The 15,381-nt window shown below is 35.5% G+C and overlaps 1 protein-coding gene across 29 annotated transcripts in view; it reads left to right on the plus strand.

Moving 5' to 3' along the window:
• The window catches only part of col13a1 (collagen, type XIII, alpha 1), a 76,179-nt gene that overhangs the window by 24,476 nt on the left and 36,322 nt on the right, over nucleotides 1-15,381 (plus strand). For 18 of the 29 annotated variants that reach the window (XM_047812497.1, XM_047812479.1, XM_047812482.1 and 15 more), the window contains exons 3-7: nucleotides 3,995-4,002; nucleotides 9,093-9,119; nucleotides 11,848-11,883; nucleotides 13,025-13,051; nucleotides 14,979-15,029. In XM_047812497.1, coding sequence (XP_047668453.1) covers nucleotides 3,995-4,002; nucleotides 9,093-9,119; nucleotides 11,848-11,883; nucleotides 13,025-13,051; nucleotides 14,979-15,029 — 149 coding nt within the window. The remainder of the gene's footprint in view (nucleotides 1-3,994; nucleotides 4,003-9,092; nucleotides 9,120-11,847; nucleotides 11,884-13,024; nucleotides 13,052-14,978; nucleotides 15,030-15,381) is intronic. The other 11 variants (XM_047812504.1, XM_047812505.1, XM_047812493.1 and 8 more) reach the window with 10 other exon arrangements.

The following is a 15,381-nucleotide window of genomic DNA, read 5'->3' on the forward strand; positions in this document are numbered from 1 at the left end:
ATTAACCTGTTTTGTGCAAAGGTGAACTGTCATGACAAAAGACATTTGGAAATGTGTGTGATGTTCACTTGTACACATACTTTTGTCCATATACACTTCTGATAGTGAAAAAACATTTAATTTCACTCTGTAACATTTATTTTATTTCAGGATTGAAATTGGCTTCCTCTTATAGCAGATCAATTTATTTCTAGATATCAAGATCAGAGATTCATACTTAATATGAAGTTAGAATAATATCTTAGCACTTTCTCCATGCCAACAGAACACAAGCCAAATGTTTTATTACGGTTCCTTTCCTCCCCACTGCTGTGACATTCCTGTACTATGCTTACAATGCAGAAGGCGGAAAGATGACACACGTGTTCTTGGCTGGTGTGGTGTCTTTAAAGGAGCTTTCAGAGGAGATGGGAATCTGAGAGACTGGCCCAGGATAAGAAGAGTAGTGGTGGGAAGCAGGGCTTGGGTATTTTGGGGTATAGAATTCCAGGACCTTGGGAGTGGGAATTAGAGAGGGGAACAAGATGGTGTCCCATTTGGTCTGGGCCACCTTATGTGTTGTACAATAATGAATGTAAAAGGTTCTGCCCATGTTGTGCCACTGATGAAAAATTTGTATATTCAGAAATTGTACCTTTGACCAATATTTTCCTTTTTGCTTCTTTTTTTTTTTTCATTTATTTTCGTTTTAATTTCCAGCCATGCATATAATTGATATGTGGCCTACTGTATGTACAGTAAAGCATCAAATGGCCTGGATAGATTGAAAGTTTGTTTTTGTGCGTAACAGTTTCAAATGGGCTCCAATTGACTTTGCATAAAAAGAAAATTAGACAACAGATGGTTTCAAATGACTCAAAACTAAATAGCACAGAAGTTCAAAATGGAGTAATATTGCACTTTTAATAAATGTTTACAGAAGCATATGCAATAAACGAAATGTTCAGAAAAATTCACAGTAAACAGAGATACCATTGAACAGGATTACTCAAGACACCTCCATCGTCAGTATATTTAAAGCCCGTGCTTGATGTGCCTTTTGACGAAGGTTGTCTATAGATGTCCCAAAGCAACCCAGTAGAACAGGAAGTGGTTGCAAGCCCAGAATGTGTCAGGAATCTGAGTATACACTTCCACATGCTTGTATATAGGGTTTCACCTTTCACAGCCACCACTCCTCTGACCTCAGTGGCCTGGAACTACACTAAAATGGCTACTCGTGCCAGCACTTTTTTGGTACCACTGCCCATCATTCTTAGAAGGTTGTCTGTTTTTTGGTTCCTGTTTACCATGTGTCTGTGGTGATTTTGCTCAAAGGTATTAATGTGCTTTCTTCTGACGGATTGACAGATGTTTTTATTGCTCATTCCACATTGTGATGTGGCTCTCACTGAGTGTGAAGATATGACTTCAGTCAGGGAGCAAATAATTCTGATGCCTGGTCTGAGTCATTACATTACAAGTCTGGTTTAGGGGGTATGAAAATGCTTTATTAGTATTGTAGTATATCCTTAGGCCTACAGTATGGTCTGTGCCAGAAAATTTAAAATCTGTAAATTACATTTCAGAAGTTTATTTTAAGAGAAGGTGTTGTAAGCAATAATGCTTCCATAATTTTTTAGAATCCCAAATGAAGAATACAAATTTGCATATGAAACAATAAAGGTGATGGAGGCTTTAATGTGCTAGTTGTTCTCAGAATAGAGTGAAAATGAAACATATTACTTTGTCTGTAATTGTGCCTTATAACAGCATTAAAGGCAGTTAGACGTGCTGACATATAAAGAAAAATGTTTTTACATGTTTTTATGAATTCTATGTCCAATGGAGGAACAATTATGTATAAAATAGGAAATCAGACATATTTTGATATAATATGGCAAGCTTATGCAAATACCTGCCCTTCAGTCATATTCACTTCCCCATTCAATCTTATTAGGAAGTTTCTTTGCTTTCATTTGTTTCATGAAGATAATATTTTGACACATGCAAACTTTCCCTAATTCAGGCTCTGAAAGTCTTAGCCAATAAGTGGTTCTTTGTAAAATGGAGCTTTACAAAGCTACATTTATGATGTACTAATATTTTATAACTTTGGAGTGACTCAGGGCCAGTGTGTAAACCTGGGACTGTACCTATCATTTCTAATGACTTACTAATTGGTCTCAATACATTGATGCCTGCTTTTTGTTTGACCATGGATTTTCTACAAAAATACCACTTGGCAATTTAGCTTTTTGCCTAAGTTTTGATAAATATCTCCTTTAATTACTAGAAAAGCACAGTGCTCTCATAACAGGAAAGATAATAATAATTCACAGGCCCATAGGAAAGGTTTGTCACTGTTTTGACCATGCCATTACTTATGCCTACTTTAGTTATTGCTCATCTAAATTACAGGAAGGACTGGTCACATATTTTCTTTCTTTTTTTCCCCCCTGGAGTACGTTATACTTGGCTGAGATGTTTCTCTACGTAGATCTAGGAGGCATACATCTTTGTCTCTTAGGTCAGTTGATTTTAAGTTACAGGTCGTTACGTTCCATTTCTCATTCCATTTATTTCCATTATGGATGGCTATGCATGGGTTAATATCCATGTCTTTGTCCTTTTTCTTCCTTGGGCCATTTAAAACCAAAGCTGTCATACGCCAACTTCCATTTTCACGCTATTTTAAACCTTAGTAGACTGGAAAGCAATCTATTATTGTGTCCTTATGCATTCTGCCTAAAGGAAAACAGCTTGATATAATCATTTGCTTTCAGAAAAAATAGCAGCCTGTCACAATGTTTTCCAGACTGATGGGTGAATGAGTTCTTAAAGAGATGATCTGATTAATTTGATGTGACATGAGGTATTTATTTGTCTGAAATGATTTTTGCTTTTGTCTATGACAAGATGCTGAATATACCAGCGTTTTATGAGTAACTGCAAACATTTCTTTTTACGGGGGAACATTTTATTAAGATGATTCCAGAACACGGGCCTAAATTTGCAATGATGCTAACTAATCTGCATTTAAATCAAAGAAAGCTTTAACAGCTCATGATGGAGGACGTATGATATTTTGACCACTTAAAACTAGATTAAACTGCTCAATTTGGGCTTAGCAAATAGTATTTTAAATATTACCAGTGTCTACTCATCGGGATGCTTTTGTTTTGCAATAACAGACACGGTGTTTTAAGGAATAAAACCGCCATATAGAGAGACTGCTGAATTCAATATTATAAGCCAAGCAAGTTCTACTTTAGTGATAAATTATTTAGGGGTTTCACTTTAAAGTGCAGTGTGTGATGACTATATCCCAGTAGTGTGCTGTGGTAGTGTGCTGTGGTACATGAGCCTCCGCCTCTCCCTGTGCTGTCAGCAGTGTTTAAGACTTAGTAACACATTGCCAGAAAAACCAGCTGGATCTCTTGACGGGCACTGACATCAGGCCTGTGATCTACTACTTTATAAACACAGCTCTGAAATTAAACTGCTTTATTTATGCGCAGAGCCGACAGCGTGACTCAGTACAGGAGATGTTTACCTTCACTACAGCTTTCCTCTGAGTGTTCAAGACTGAGTGGGATAAAGAGAGTCATCATTGATTCACTGATTGCACCTGTACTGACAGAGAGAACAGCTAAGGCATACTGTCTAGATATACATAGTCATAAGATCTAAGTTTATACATGTCAAATGTAGGAATAGCTGACATCAACAGGTAAAGGGTCTTAGGTTGTTAAACTCATTAACATTTACACTCATTCATTTTGCCGGGGCTTTTATCCAAAGCGGCACAATATTGAGATGAGGTTTAAGGGCCTAAATAAACCAGAAGTGTTAGCTTGGCAAGACTGAGATTTTGATTTAAAACTTTCCAATAAAAATACAACAATACTGACAGACCCATCAATAAACTGATCTGCTGAACCTTTTTAATGTCTAAACTGATTTATTACTGCATACTGTATGACTAACACCAGTTTCTTTTTCTCTGTTGCAGGACCTCCTGTAAGTACAATAGACCTGTTGGCTTTGTTGCCTGGATTGCGGTAAAGTGACCCAAACTATATGTCTGTTTGTGTGTGCTTTGTGTGTATGTGTGTGTGTGGGTGTGTGAATATGAGCCTCGACACCTTTACATCCATTTATATATATAAAGGACAAACTGCATTGTAAAGATTTATTTTTACACAGTAGGAAACAGTGTTGTAGTGTTCTGCACAGAGAAGGGTATGATGTAGAAGGTTTCCCACAGAGGGACAACCATAGAAATATTGAATAAAAACTTTTTTTTTTTTTTTTTAAATGTATAGGTCTTTCTGCTGCATAATAATTCTCAAAAATATGAGGCAGTAAATGGCTAAGCAGATGAAAGGAGAGAAAACGTGAGGACTTTATATGTGTGATAAAACAGCAGGACACTTTCAGACCTGTAACCACCGTTACAAAACCACAGTTCTCTTCTACATCTTTGACTCAGGCCAGAGATGCATGGTGCATTAACACTGAACTGTAGATTATATTCCAGAGATTGAGAGTCGCATATGTTTCACACTGTGTGAAAACAGTATTTTGGCCCCGCATAGCTTCCACCTTTATGTTAATATTTCATGTTTAATGTCCGGGAAATCAGGAAACAAGGCTGGAGTCTCTATACATATACATATACATATACATATATGTGTATTTATAAGCTGAACATAAATACACATAATTACTCAAAAATATAAGCATTGTTATTTTGACTTTGGTGAGAACTTGTATGAGAGTCTCAGATACCTTGATGAGGAAAAGAGAAGAAGAGAAGGGAAGCAGTATTGAGAAGACTAAAATTAGGTGTGGTTATGGACAGCTGCATCCCTGCTTTTAGGGATTGAAGGTTGAGCTCCTCCTCTAAGCCCTGGCAGTGATTAATGATATAACCACGACATAATAAAAGGGCAGCTTTATGGCAATGGGAAGAACACATATGCAAAATTTGTAACTTTAAACTTTAAAAGGTATTAAGTAAAACTATTCAATTACTGAAATATAAATTAGCTTTCAAAATAATACAATGTTTGAACTGTCACTTGTGCAACCAATAACAGCTATATTTTTTCATGAAATAACAAAGTTTTAATTTTTTTTCAAGATACATTATCACTGAAATTAAGACCTAAAGTTACAGCTTGCTGCAGGAAAGTGTGCTGTTTATGGAAAGAGAATAAAAAAAGTGTGCATATTATTAACAGCACAAGAGGCAAGGTAACATTCTAATATAGTACAACATACAGTATACAGTATAAACTACAGTTACTATACTGAAAACAAGGAGTTCACATGTTATGAGAAAATAATCAATAGCAGGTTGGTGTTACCACCATGTAATGGTAATATATTATTATAACAGTACATTCCAATGTGTTTTATTCTTCTTATTCCACATCACTTTGCCAACAATTGCAATTTTAAATATTTATGTACTCCATAGTTTTAACCATTCTTAGTTACATGTAATGTTATGGAACATCTATGAGAAAAAACTGCTGTAAACAGTCATCTCTTGTACTTGTGGCCTTTACTGAAGACTCTCTTCTGCAGTGGAAAACATTCAAAATTTGTTCCATATCGTCTCCTTACAGAAAGCTTTACCATGATTATAAATTAATGATTCTACATTTTTCTTTGTTAATTATCAGCACATTTTCTTTTTGTTTATTATTATTATTATTATTATTATTATTATTATTATTATTATTATTATTATTATTATTATTATTGTTATTATTATTATCTTTTATTAAACTCTTATTCACTTTTTTTTGGACTGAAATAATATACTGAATAAAATAGCAGATGGAAATATCATCAGTGTTTTAATAGAAAATTCATCAACACCTTGAGATTGAAGAATTTAACAGACTGTTTACTGAATAGGCATATGACTAATTTTATAATCGCCAGCAAGTCATATGCTCAAAATCTTCAGCAGTCGTGAGGTTTTTCAGTATCAGGAGTAATTGATTGGCAACCAGTGGTGATGTGACAAATGCAGTGTTTGTGTTATATATATGGCTGGAAACAATCAAACATTCCTCTAGAGTGATGGATGGTTTCAGCTTTTAGCTCGTCGGCTACATGTTGATCCACTACTATGGCGCATAAGTGATAATACTGAGCAGGGAGGTGAGGTTCTTAGCACAACATAGTTACTGCTGTGATTCCAATTCTACAACTTCAAGAAATCAACCATTTCCTGAGGAAAGCAAACACTTTGAAAGGTTTAAATACATAATGGTCTCTCATTCTTTACAGGTCAGCAAACGTGGGCATGGCCTGTAGCTATGTGCAAGGCAGGACTAGCTCAACTTAGCTTTTAATCTTAACCAGCTCACGACCATTAAAGTTTGCACATGTCCAGAGATCATTGTATATTTTTGAAGCAGACATGAGCCTATGTTTATATAAATCATTACAAAACTTTTCTTTACGTTAATCACACATTTCAAGGCAGCCCTTTGGGTGTTGTATTTACCCCTAAACTCTTTGTATCAGAAACAAGCAGTTTTAAAAAATACGATGTCAAAAAGCCTTTTGTGTGTAAGGGACTAAGTACAAACTAAGTGTATTAAATAAGAATGCAAATTGTTTAGGTGCTGATTATCTAAAATCCTAAGCTTGCAATAGTTTACCTCATTAAAGGACTTACAAGGAAAATTTTATCCTTACACAAGTCATGTTCCAGCAGCTGCAATAACTTTTGCCTGGTATAAATTTGTTGAATCCCACCATTCTATGCTTAAAAAATAGGTGGATTTATTTCAATCTGATATATTTAAATAGAACTGAATGCCTGTATGTTTAAGGTCTGAGAGTGGTGGTACTGTAACCCCTTACCTCCTGTGGAAAACCTAATCATTCCCCCAGAAGCACTGTAGCGGTAATGAGAGCCACATGTGTGCTGCTACCGTGTAGCACAAATGAGGGGCTGTTTTCCGGTAGCTAAACTTTGACCTTGCCAGACACATCTTTTGGCCAGTCTGAGACGTGCCCAGAAGCCAACAGTGGCCTTTTCCCATTCAGCATCTGGTTTTAAGCCTCAAAGCACACTCACACAAGTGTTTCATCGTAACAACACGCTTTCTCTCTCTCTCTCTCTCTCTCTCTCTCTCTCTCTCTCTCTCTCTCTCTCTCTCTCTCTCTCTCTCTCTCTCTCTCTCTCTCTCTCTGTTCCCAGTTGATCGAATCTCTGCCTCATTGTTTCCCTAACAAAACATTCTGTTATCTAGGATGCATGCAGATATTTGCACAATATGGTGCCTAGATTTATCCTTTCCTATTTCATCATTTTGCCACACACGTGCCTCCCAACTTAAACCACTGATGTCTCTCACACTCTATTTTTTACAGCTTGTATACACACATCACGATCTCATGATACTTAATAATAACAGACCTACAACTCAGATAATACTTAATGATAACAGACCTGCAATATCAGAACCTTTCCTGCAAGCTGAATGGAAATATGTCATACAAGATTTATGTATGCAAAAATATAAGAAGCATAAGAAAATTGTGTAATATGTTCATTTTTCTGCCACCATTGGTGCAGGTGGCAAAGAGCAGTTCAACAGTAAAGAAACACAATTTCAGTTATCTAATAAAATGCTAAATAATAATAATAATAATAATAATAATAATAATAATAATAATAATAATAATAATAATAATTACTATGCTTCAAATGATTTTTTTAAACCTGTTTTTAGAACCCTTTTTGGTAGAGAAACTTATATTTTAGAATACTTTTATAATTTGCTTCAAAGGGACAACCAACGTTAAAGTACCTAAAGTGCCTTTAAAGTCTCCCTTCCTTAAATTAAAGTAAGGTGGCTGAGAAGTTTCCTTTGACCCCAAATCAGAATAAGTACTATTCTGGCATTGCTTATTTTCATAAGAGTGGAAAAGTCCGTAGGTGTTAACATAAATTCATACTGTAGGAAAGTCAGGAAGAACAGCCTCTGAGTAGTTTGAATGTTAATGTCTGTGTCACAGAGTTTCACTCGCAATTCTGCGCATGAAAACAGCATCTGAGTGCAAACAGTAGAACACTGGTTACACCCAATCGAGTAATCAATATTCTCTGTTAGAGAAGCATTATTAAGGTAAAACTTCTCTACAGTTTAGACAATATAAACTTTTTATAAAAGACATACTTAATGTCAATTACTACATCATTTCTACAGTTTATGGCCGAATTCTACCTGTTACGTCTGAATGGATTATGGGCAGATCAAAGTGCCGAACAAAATGACAGTAGAAAGGATGTTTTTGTCTCCCTAACAATTTCCTCTCTGGCTGAGTCTTGATAAATGACTTCCCTTTTTCGATAGCAGGCCAAGAATAAGACACAAACACACTCTCAGGGTTGAATGAACTATGACTACTACATCCCATGATGGCTTTCAATCATGAACAAAGTATTTCATTTGAGTGATATAACATCAGGTTTTGGCTATAATGAGGTATGATCTCATAACACCACAAAAGAAAGAGAGTAACAGCAGAAGTCTAAATATCTTTTTTTTTTTAGATGAACTTTGGTTAATTATTTTTTTTAGGACAGGAATTAATATGAAATTCAGGATAATAAAAAAAAACCTCTCTGCCTGCTTGACCACACATCTGTGATTTTCTTTTTGCATGTGTGTGCATCTGAAATCTATTCAGACTTCTAATTTAATGTTGATATAAAAACCCACAGTAAAATCACACACTGGTTTGGTATCCAGTTTTATTCCCCTGAATGGAAATGGTGCATATTAGCTAAAAGAGTGTAATATGGAAAATATTTCAGATGTCAATTTTACAGTGTTGAAGTGTTTGCATGTTTTCACTGTTTGTGGCATGCTCTTGCATTGCATTAGTAAACTCAGGTCTTGGCACTGTGAAATCACAATGTAATTTTAAGACTCTTTTCTAATTTTGAATGTCCTGTAACATAAAACAGACTGATGAATTTAGAATGTTATTATGGTTTGGCTGGGTGTTGGGATGTTTGATTGATGACGGGTTCTTTCTTTATTTTTGTACCCACCTCTCTCGCCCTTCAGGGTCCTCCTGGACGAGCTGGCTTTCCGGTAATTGTCTCAGAACTGTCCTGTTGTGTATATGTCTTTGTCCTTGTATAGGACTTCCAGTCTCTAGTGTATTTTATTGAGAACCTTTTCAATAAATGATAAATTATGAATTTAGGACTCATCGAAATATAAACATATAATACACAAAATTTTTTTGTTTCAATAACATACACAGTGAGACTGTGAAACCGCAACAACCAATTTAGTGAAACACACTGTACATGTGCTGTCTTTAGGATTTCATATTACTTTTCAGTATTTTAACAGTAATTTAACATATTTAATTTCAGTAAATTGACATATTTAACATATGTGAAGTCAGTAAACCCAAGCAGTCATGCGCTACCATTGGCAAACTCTGCTTTGCACGTTTGTTCACATCATTCACAGCCCCTCTGCGCTCTGCCTTTATGTCCTCTTCAGAATTTCTGCTGAAATACTAGTATTACTAACCTAAATACCTAAAACACACCTGGTCTTCATTAAAGCATGTTTTAAGGAGGCTACCTAAAGCTCTCAGCTGTCAATTATAACAACAGCAAACCACTCTTACTCAAGACACCTCAGCTTGTGAAACCCAATCATCAAGATTTCCCAAAAAGTGGGTGAAATGGAAGAAACAGCACATTTGTTCAGACATTTGACAACTTTAAAAAAAAAAAAATTGAATAGGACTCCTGCAGATATGTTAGATGGATTGCACTGGCTGTAAAATCATTTTTTATAAAATATATGGGCACACATATTTGCTAAAAGTGATGACTTTGGCATGATTATTTAATATTTGATCATGCTGAGTTGTTTTAATTGAAATTGCCAGTCCTATTTCAAAGTAAATATAAGTAAAAATCTCTGTTTTATTCAATATCTAAGCCATCCTGCTAAATATTGTTTAAATAACCAGTTTATTCTTCATCTGTATGTACAGTAAGTAAATTGTCACCTGCCATCTCCTACTGAGATTTTTATGAGTTGTAGTAATGAAGTAATGCTCTTTAGTGTTTATTGCCTCATATAAGAGCTGTATCAGAGTACAACAGTATATATAGTCAGTGTTTATCAGGTTATCTAATTGTTTAAATATAATCTTTCACATCATTTAATTAGTCAACATTGCTACATCTTTGCATATTTCTAGAACCCAGGTGATAAAAATCTTTAAAGATTGTCAGATCTTTTTCATTTTAAAAATCAGAATGCTGGTTGCCTTCAGTTGCTACAGTTATATAACATGGAATTATCTTGTAGATGGTACAGTATAGAGCAGCACAATAAAATTGAAATAGTGATTCTTGGTATCAGCACCCTGGACAGAGCCTCTGGATTCTGTAAGCACTCCTACAGAGACTTTCACTTTTTTTTTTTTTAAGATTAAATCAGGAGGTCAAAATAGAGAATTAAATTGCACTATTGATGAGTAGCTTTTTAATAGAGCTGTAAATCAACCAGTAAGAAACTTTTATGTCTGATCAAACTGAAGTCTGCTAAGCAAGCCTAGGCTTGTTTCAAGACCTACATTTTTGATCAACATATATTGATCAGAAAGGGCTGCATCCTCTGGCCTCCACCCTGTCTGTGATCACTGACTTTATGCTTGAAAAATTAAATACTAGTCAGAGTACATTCGGTATTTTTGCCTAAATTTGAAAAGCTTAGCTAACCCATTATTTCAATGTCTCTTTGACTGCACATTTTATCATCACTCAGTAGAATAAGACACCAGAATTATAGCAAATTGGGTGAATCCTAGTGGTCTTTAGGGCCAAATTTGCTGTAGACATCAACAGAATTAGAAAACATTTATGGTGGGAGTTTAGGAAAGTCAGTGGTTATGGTGAGGATTTTGTATTAGCTGTAGTTTTTGTATTAGTTATAAAGTTATGATTATGCTATATTTAAATGGGGAAAAAATATATTTAAAATATTTTAAATGATAGCAAATAATTATGAATAATAAATCCCTAATGGTGTGAATGTGATGATTAGAAACTTTGATTTGTGTGATTCATTGATTAATAGCTGCAGATCTCTCTCTCTCTCTCTCTCTCTCTCTATATATATATATATATATATATATATATATATATATATATATATATATATATATATATATATATATACAATTGTCACTCACTTCGGGAATACTGTTAATGTACTGGTTTTGCATACAGATTGTTGATGGTACATATATCCACTTTTCCACATAAGAGGTCATAATCAAGAATAATTCCTATATGATCTGTTAGAATTTGTCATGTCACCTGAATCAAATGAATGTGACCTGAGGGTTGGAACTGTATTAACTTCATTGTGCTTCTGTTCAGATTGAAATAATCACTGATAAAATTTGCTTTCTGATCAACTTTTTGTGTCTGCACTTAATCTGGCCTTGCATAGTTGTCCATTGGCCTTTATGGATCAGATCGTCTGTGGCATGTCTGCATCAACATTCAACCAACAACTAAGATAATGCTTGAGAATCCAAAGCGCTGCAGTAGTGTAATATTTGCCAGCTTGACTTTACAAACCATCTTTACTTGTTCAAATATAGAATTAACTTCTACATAAAGTTTATCTTATTAGTGAGCTTGTTTGGGGAAAAATCTTAAAAGTTTTTAAATGGGATTTGTTTGTAAAGTGATGCTGTTGCTAGTAACAATAGATATACTGATTCAAAAATCAGAATTATTGTTTCTTACTTTACTCTTGACTTTGCATTGATTATTAGGGAGACAAAGGATCAATGGGCATTCCTGGAAGAATGGTGAGTTATTTAAAAATGTGTATTAAGCCCAGAAAATTAGTTTGTACCAGCAGTATTTTCAATAATTATTTAACATCATGGAAAGCTATAAAGTGAGAGTTGTCATGTTAAGTATTAATCTTTTTGTGTGAACATTAGTTTGACATTAGAATCTATATGTACATTAAAAACATATGCACATATTGGATATTAAAATTAGCTTAAAACACAAAGATCTGTGTAATTCCTTATTAAGAACTTAATAAGTAAAATTTTTTAGTATTAATCAGGAACTATGCCTCTGTGTGCTGACAAACAGCCAACATATTTTCAAAACAGGAATTAAATCAGAAGAGTAGATTGCGATGTCTTAAGGTGTCAAAGCAGTATTTATCCTAAAGGGATAGTTAAGAAGGATTGTACATTTGTATTTGTGTGCTAAGAATTCGAATATATTTTCATCTCAACAGATCATATTAATTTTAAAAGAAATCATGACCCTGCAATAAAAACCTGCCGTGTCATAAACAATTATATTTAAATGATCAAATGTATAGCCTAGCCTCTGTTCATGTTACTCTAATAATAAATAGTTGACATTTGTGTGAACATGTAAGATATAATTACTGCTTTATTTGAATAGTAAAGCTACAGTGGTGGCCTCCAGACAGTCTGGTTCATAATGGACCTCTTGTGGTCCTTTGGGATATTCAAGAACAAATTCTCTTAATATCAAATTTTTGGCAGAATAAAACTAAGTGCCTTATATTTCACTCTAGTATTATGCTGGAGTGTAGTCCTGCAGATTCTCAGAGGAATTGTATTTTTAATGTTATTTGCTTATTCAGCAGATCTCCTCCAAAAACTGTATGTGTTAAAAGTTAGTGCCCCCCATTTACTTTGCATTACTCTTCTTTAAATAGTGTGTACAGCAACACTCTGCTTCAGTGCTTCCATGCCCTCATGGCCTCAACCACATTAAATACTCCCACCCCAATATCCTTTCTCCCTGACCCCACGTTCTCCCATTTCCCAACCTTCCAGCATCCCCATTCGGGCTGCTGCATGTCTGTGTCCTCTCCATGCCTCTCTAACCCTGGTTCCTCTCTCTGTCTCTCTCCTTCTCACTGTGCATGCGACTGTGTCTGCTGTGACTGACCAGGGCTTAAAGGGAAACACAGGGGACAAGGTAAGTGCAGGACGGCAGCCCGCCTGTGCACAACTGAAAATTCTCTCACTGGGTGGTTTGGGGGCTTAGTCCAAAGTACAGTGTGCGCTGGAATCATGATTTATATCAGAGAGACTTTGGGCTCTATCTTGAATAGGCCTGGGGGGCTCCATTTCTGAGGAGATTTCCCACAACGGTTGGATTACCTGCATTTATTCACTCTGAAGCACTCCAAAACTTGCTGAAGTTTCAGACACCCAAGACTCCCTCTTGTAAATTGTGTAATGTTTGGAATGGGTGAGGTTTAGAAAGACCAACTACTCAAGATTTCATAATCCCAGTTGGTAAAACAGATTTGTGCTTTTGGTATACTTACATTTTTTATACTATATTAATTTTGCCAATATATGTTATTTCTGGGAATGCAGAATGGATTTGTAGATACTGTTTCAACCCCAGTTATAGTTATTTCACTTCAGTTTAGTTTCTGCTGTGCACATGTTAGATATTTTTATGCATGTAGCTAGTCATTTGTGTCAGTACAGATAGAGTTTTATTGATTTTCATTCTCCTGGAATGGTTTGTTATATCTGAATAAAAAAAACTGTCACAGGGAAGCAGTGTGAAATGAGATTTATATGTGTAGTTTTCTACACTGCATTCTTCTATGGACCCTTGACTTGTCCATATTTTTGTTCAAGGCCAGCCTGTAAATCTTCAACACATTCATCAAGAACATAGAATACCTGGTACAGGTATATTAGGAGCTGGAAGAGTGCAGAAATTTGGGCTGTCTCAGGGTTCATGTGCTGGGAATCCAAGGATCTAGCATTCTAGAAAATTATGTTTAAAAAGTCTGAATATCAGATCCTGGCAGATGTATACATTTTCATTGCAGAGCTAAACAACGAATTAAGATATACATACTGCCTAGAGGCATACAGTCCTTAAGCTCTCATCATGTGGTAATATAAAAAAGAAGTTCAGGGTAGCATTATAGATACAAAAGCAGGAACTTGCTTGACTGTTTCAGGGTTCTTGGTCAGTTTTTAAAGTGCTTTCTTGAAGTTCATGCTGTATTGTTGATCTGAAATCTGCAGTATAATTTATTTGTCTGTTTTATGGATAGATTTCACTTCATCTTTGACTGATTATGTATTGACTTACAAATATGTTTTTTGAACATTCCCAGCTACTAACAACTTTTCAAGATCTTCCATTGTCCTGTTGGACAGATCTCTAGAAGATTCACAACAACAAAAAAGATTGGGAGTTTTTGCTTTTTCTCTTGCCTGAATTGGCCTCTGCTAGACCTCCTATAGTTTCCCTCTATAGTAGCGTTCATGGCCTACAGATGCAGAAAACCTGAGTTTGAAAGCAAATAGGCCCTATGGATAAAACTGGAATTTAGTCAGCAGCATTAAAATGACCTGTAATTGGACAGAGGACTGGGTCATCAAAGGTGTCTCCCTGATAAGGTTTCGTTGGAGAGAGCTAATTAGGAAAAGTGCTAGAAACATGATAACATTCTTGTCTGGCCACAAAGATTTGTGGGAATTTCTTGGGAGGCTGGGTACACCATTAAGGACTGGCTGACACTGTGCAAATTACCTTAGTAGTGCCAGAGAACCTGTCCACCAGGCCCTGCTCTGTTTACTCTTCAGTGCACTCTGACCCTCCCAGCTATCAACACTCAAAGTATGAGCATATGTTTTAGACTGAAGATCATGCAAACCACATAATGTTTCCTTAGCAGGACTTTTCAGACTGCTGTCTTAAGGCTAGACAAGTGGCAGGGAATTTTTAGCAGTTGGCAATTAGTGTTTAAAGAGCTGTTTCTTGTATACTTCATTTTAGCCTCTTATGCAGAATGTAGATTAGACAAACCATTCTCCTTCTTTCCTCTATTACTTCTTCTGATCATTTCTATCTTTCTGTCTGTTCTTAGGGAGCTCCAGGGGAGCCAGGTCTATCTATCATTGGCCCACGAGGACCTCCTGTAAGTGTCATCACTGGCACACATAAAGACTCACTTTACTTTCAGTTAGTCTTAGAATCTGTCAGCAGAGGAATGAGTACTGTAGGTTTGTTTTACAGCAATGTTATTGCTGTTTTTAACAACTGCTTAAATTGTTCACAATTTGCCAGCTCCCTTTCTGTTCCACTAGTTTGTTAAGCATGGATAAATAAAAGATTCTGTAACATATTTGAGCAGGATTATAAGAAGGCCTCCTCAATTTGTCATTTCACTTCTGCAGTGTAGCTCCTCTAATGGAGATGGGTTAAACAGAATCCCCATAGCAGAATGTATGGAAATACTTATGGTTCATTTAAACACTGAAGGGCTTTGA

This window comes from Tachysurus fulvidraco, chromosome 4 (assembly GCF_022655615.1).
Source record: "Tachysurus fulvidraco isolate hzauxx_2018 chromosome 4, HZAU_PFXX_2.0, whole genome shotgun sequence".
Classification (NCBI taxonomy): Eukaryota; Metazoa; Chordata; class Actinopteri; order Siluriformes; family Bagridae; genus Tachysurus; species Tachysurus fulvidraco.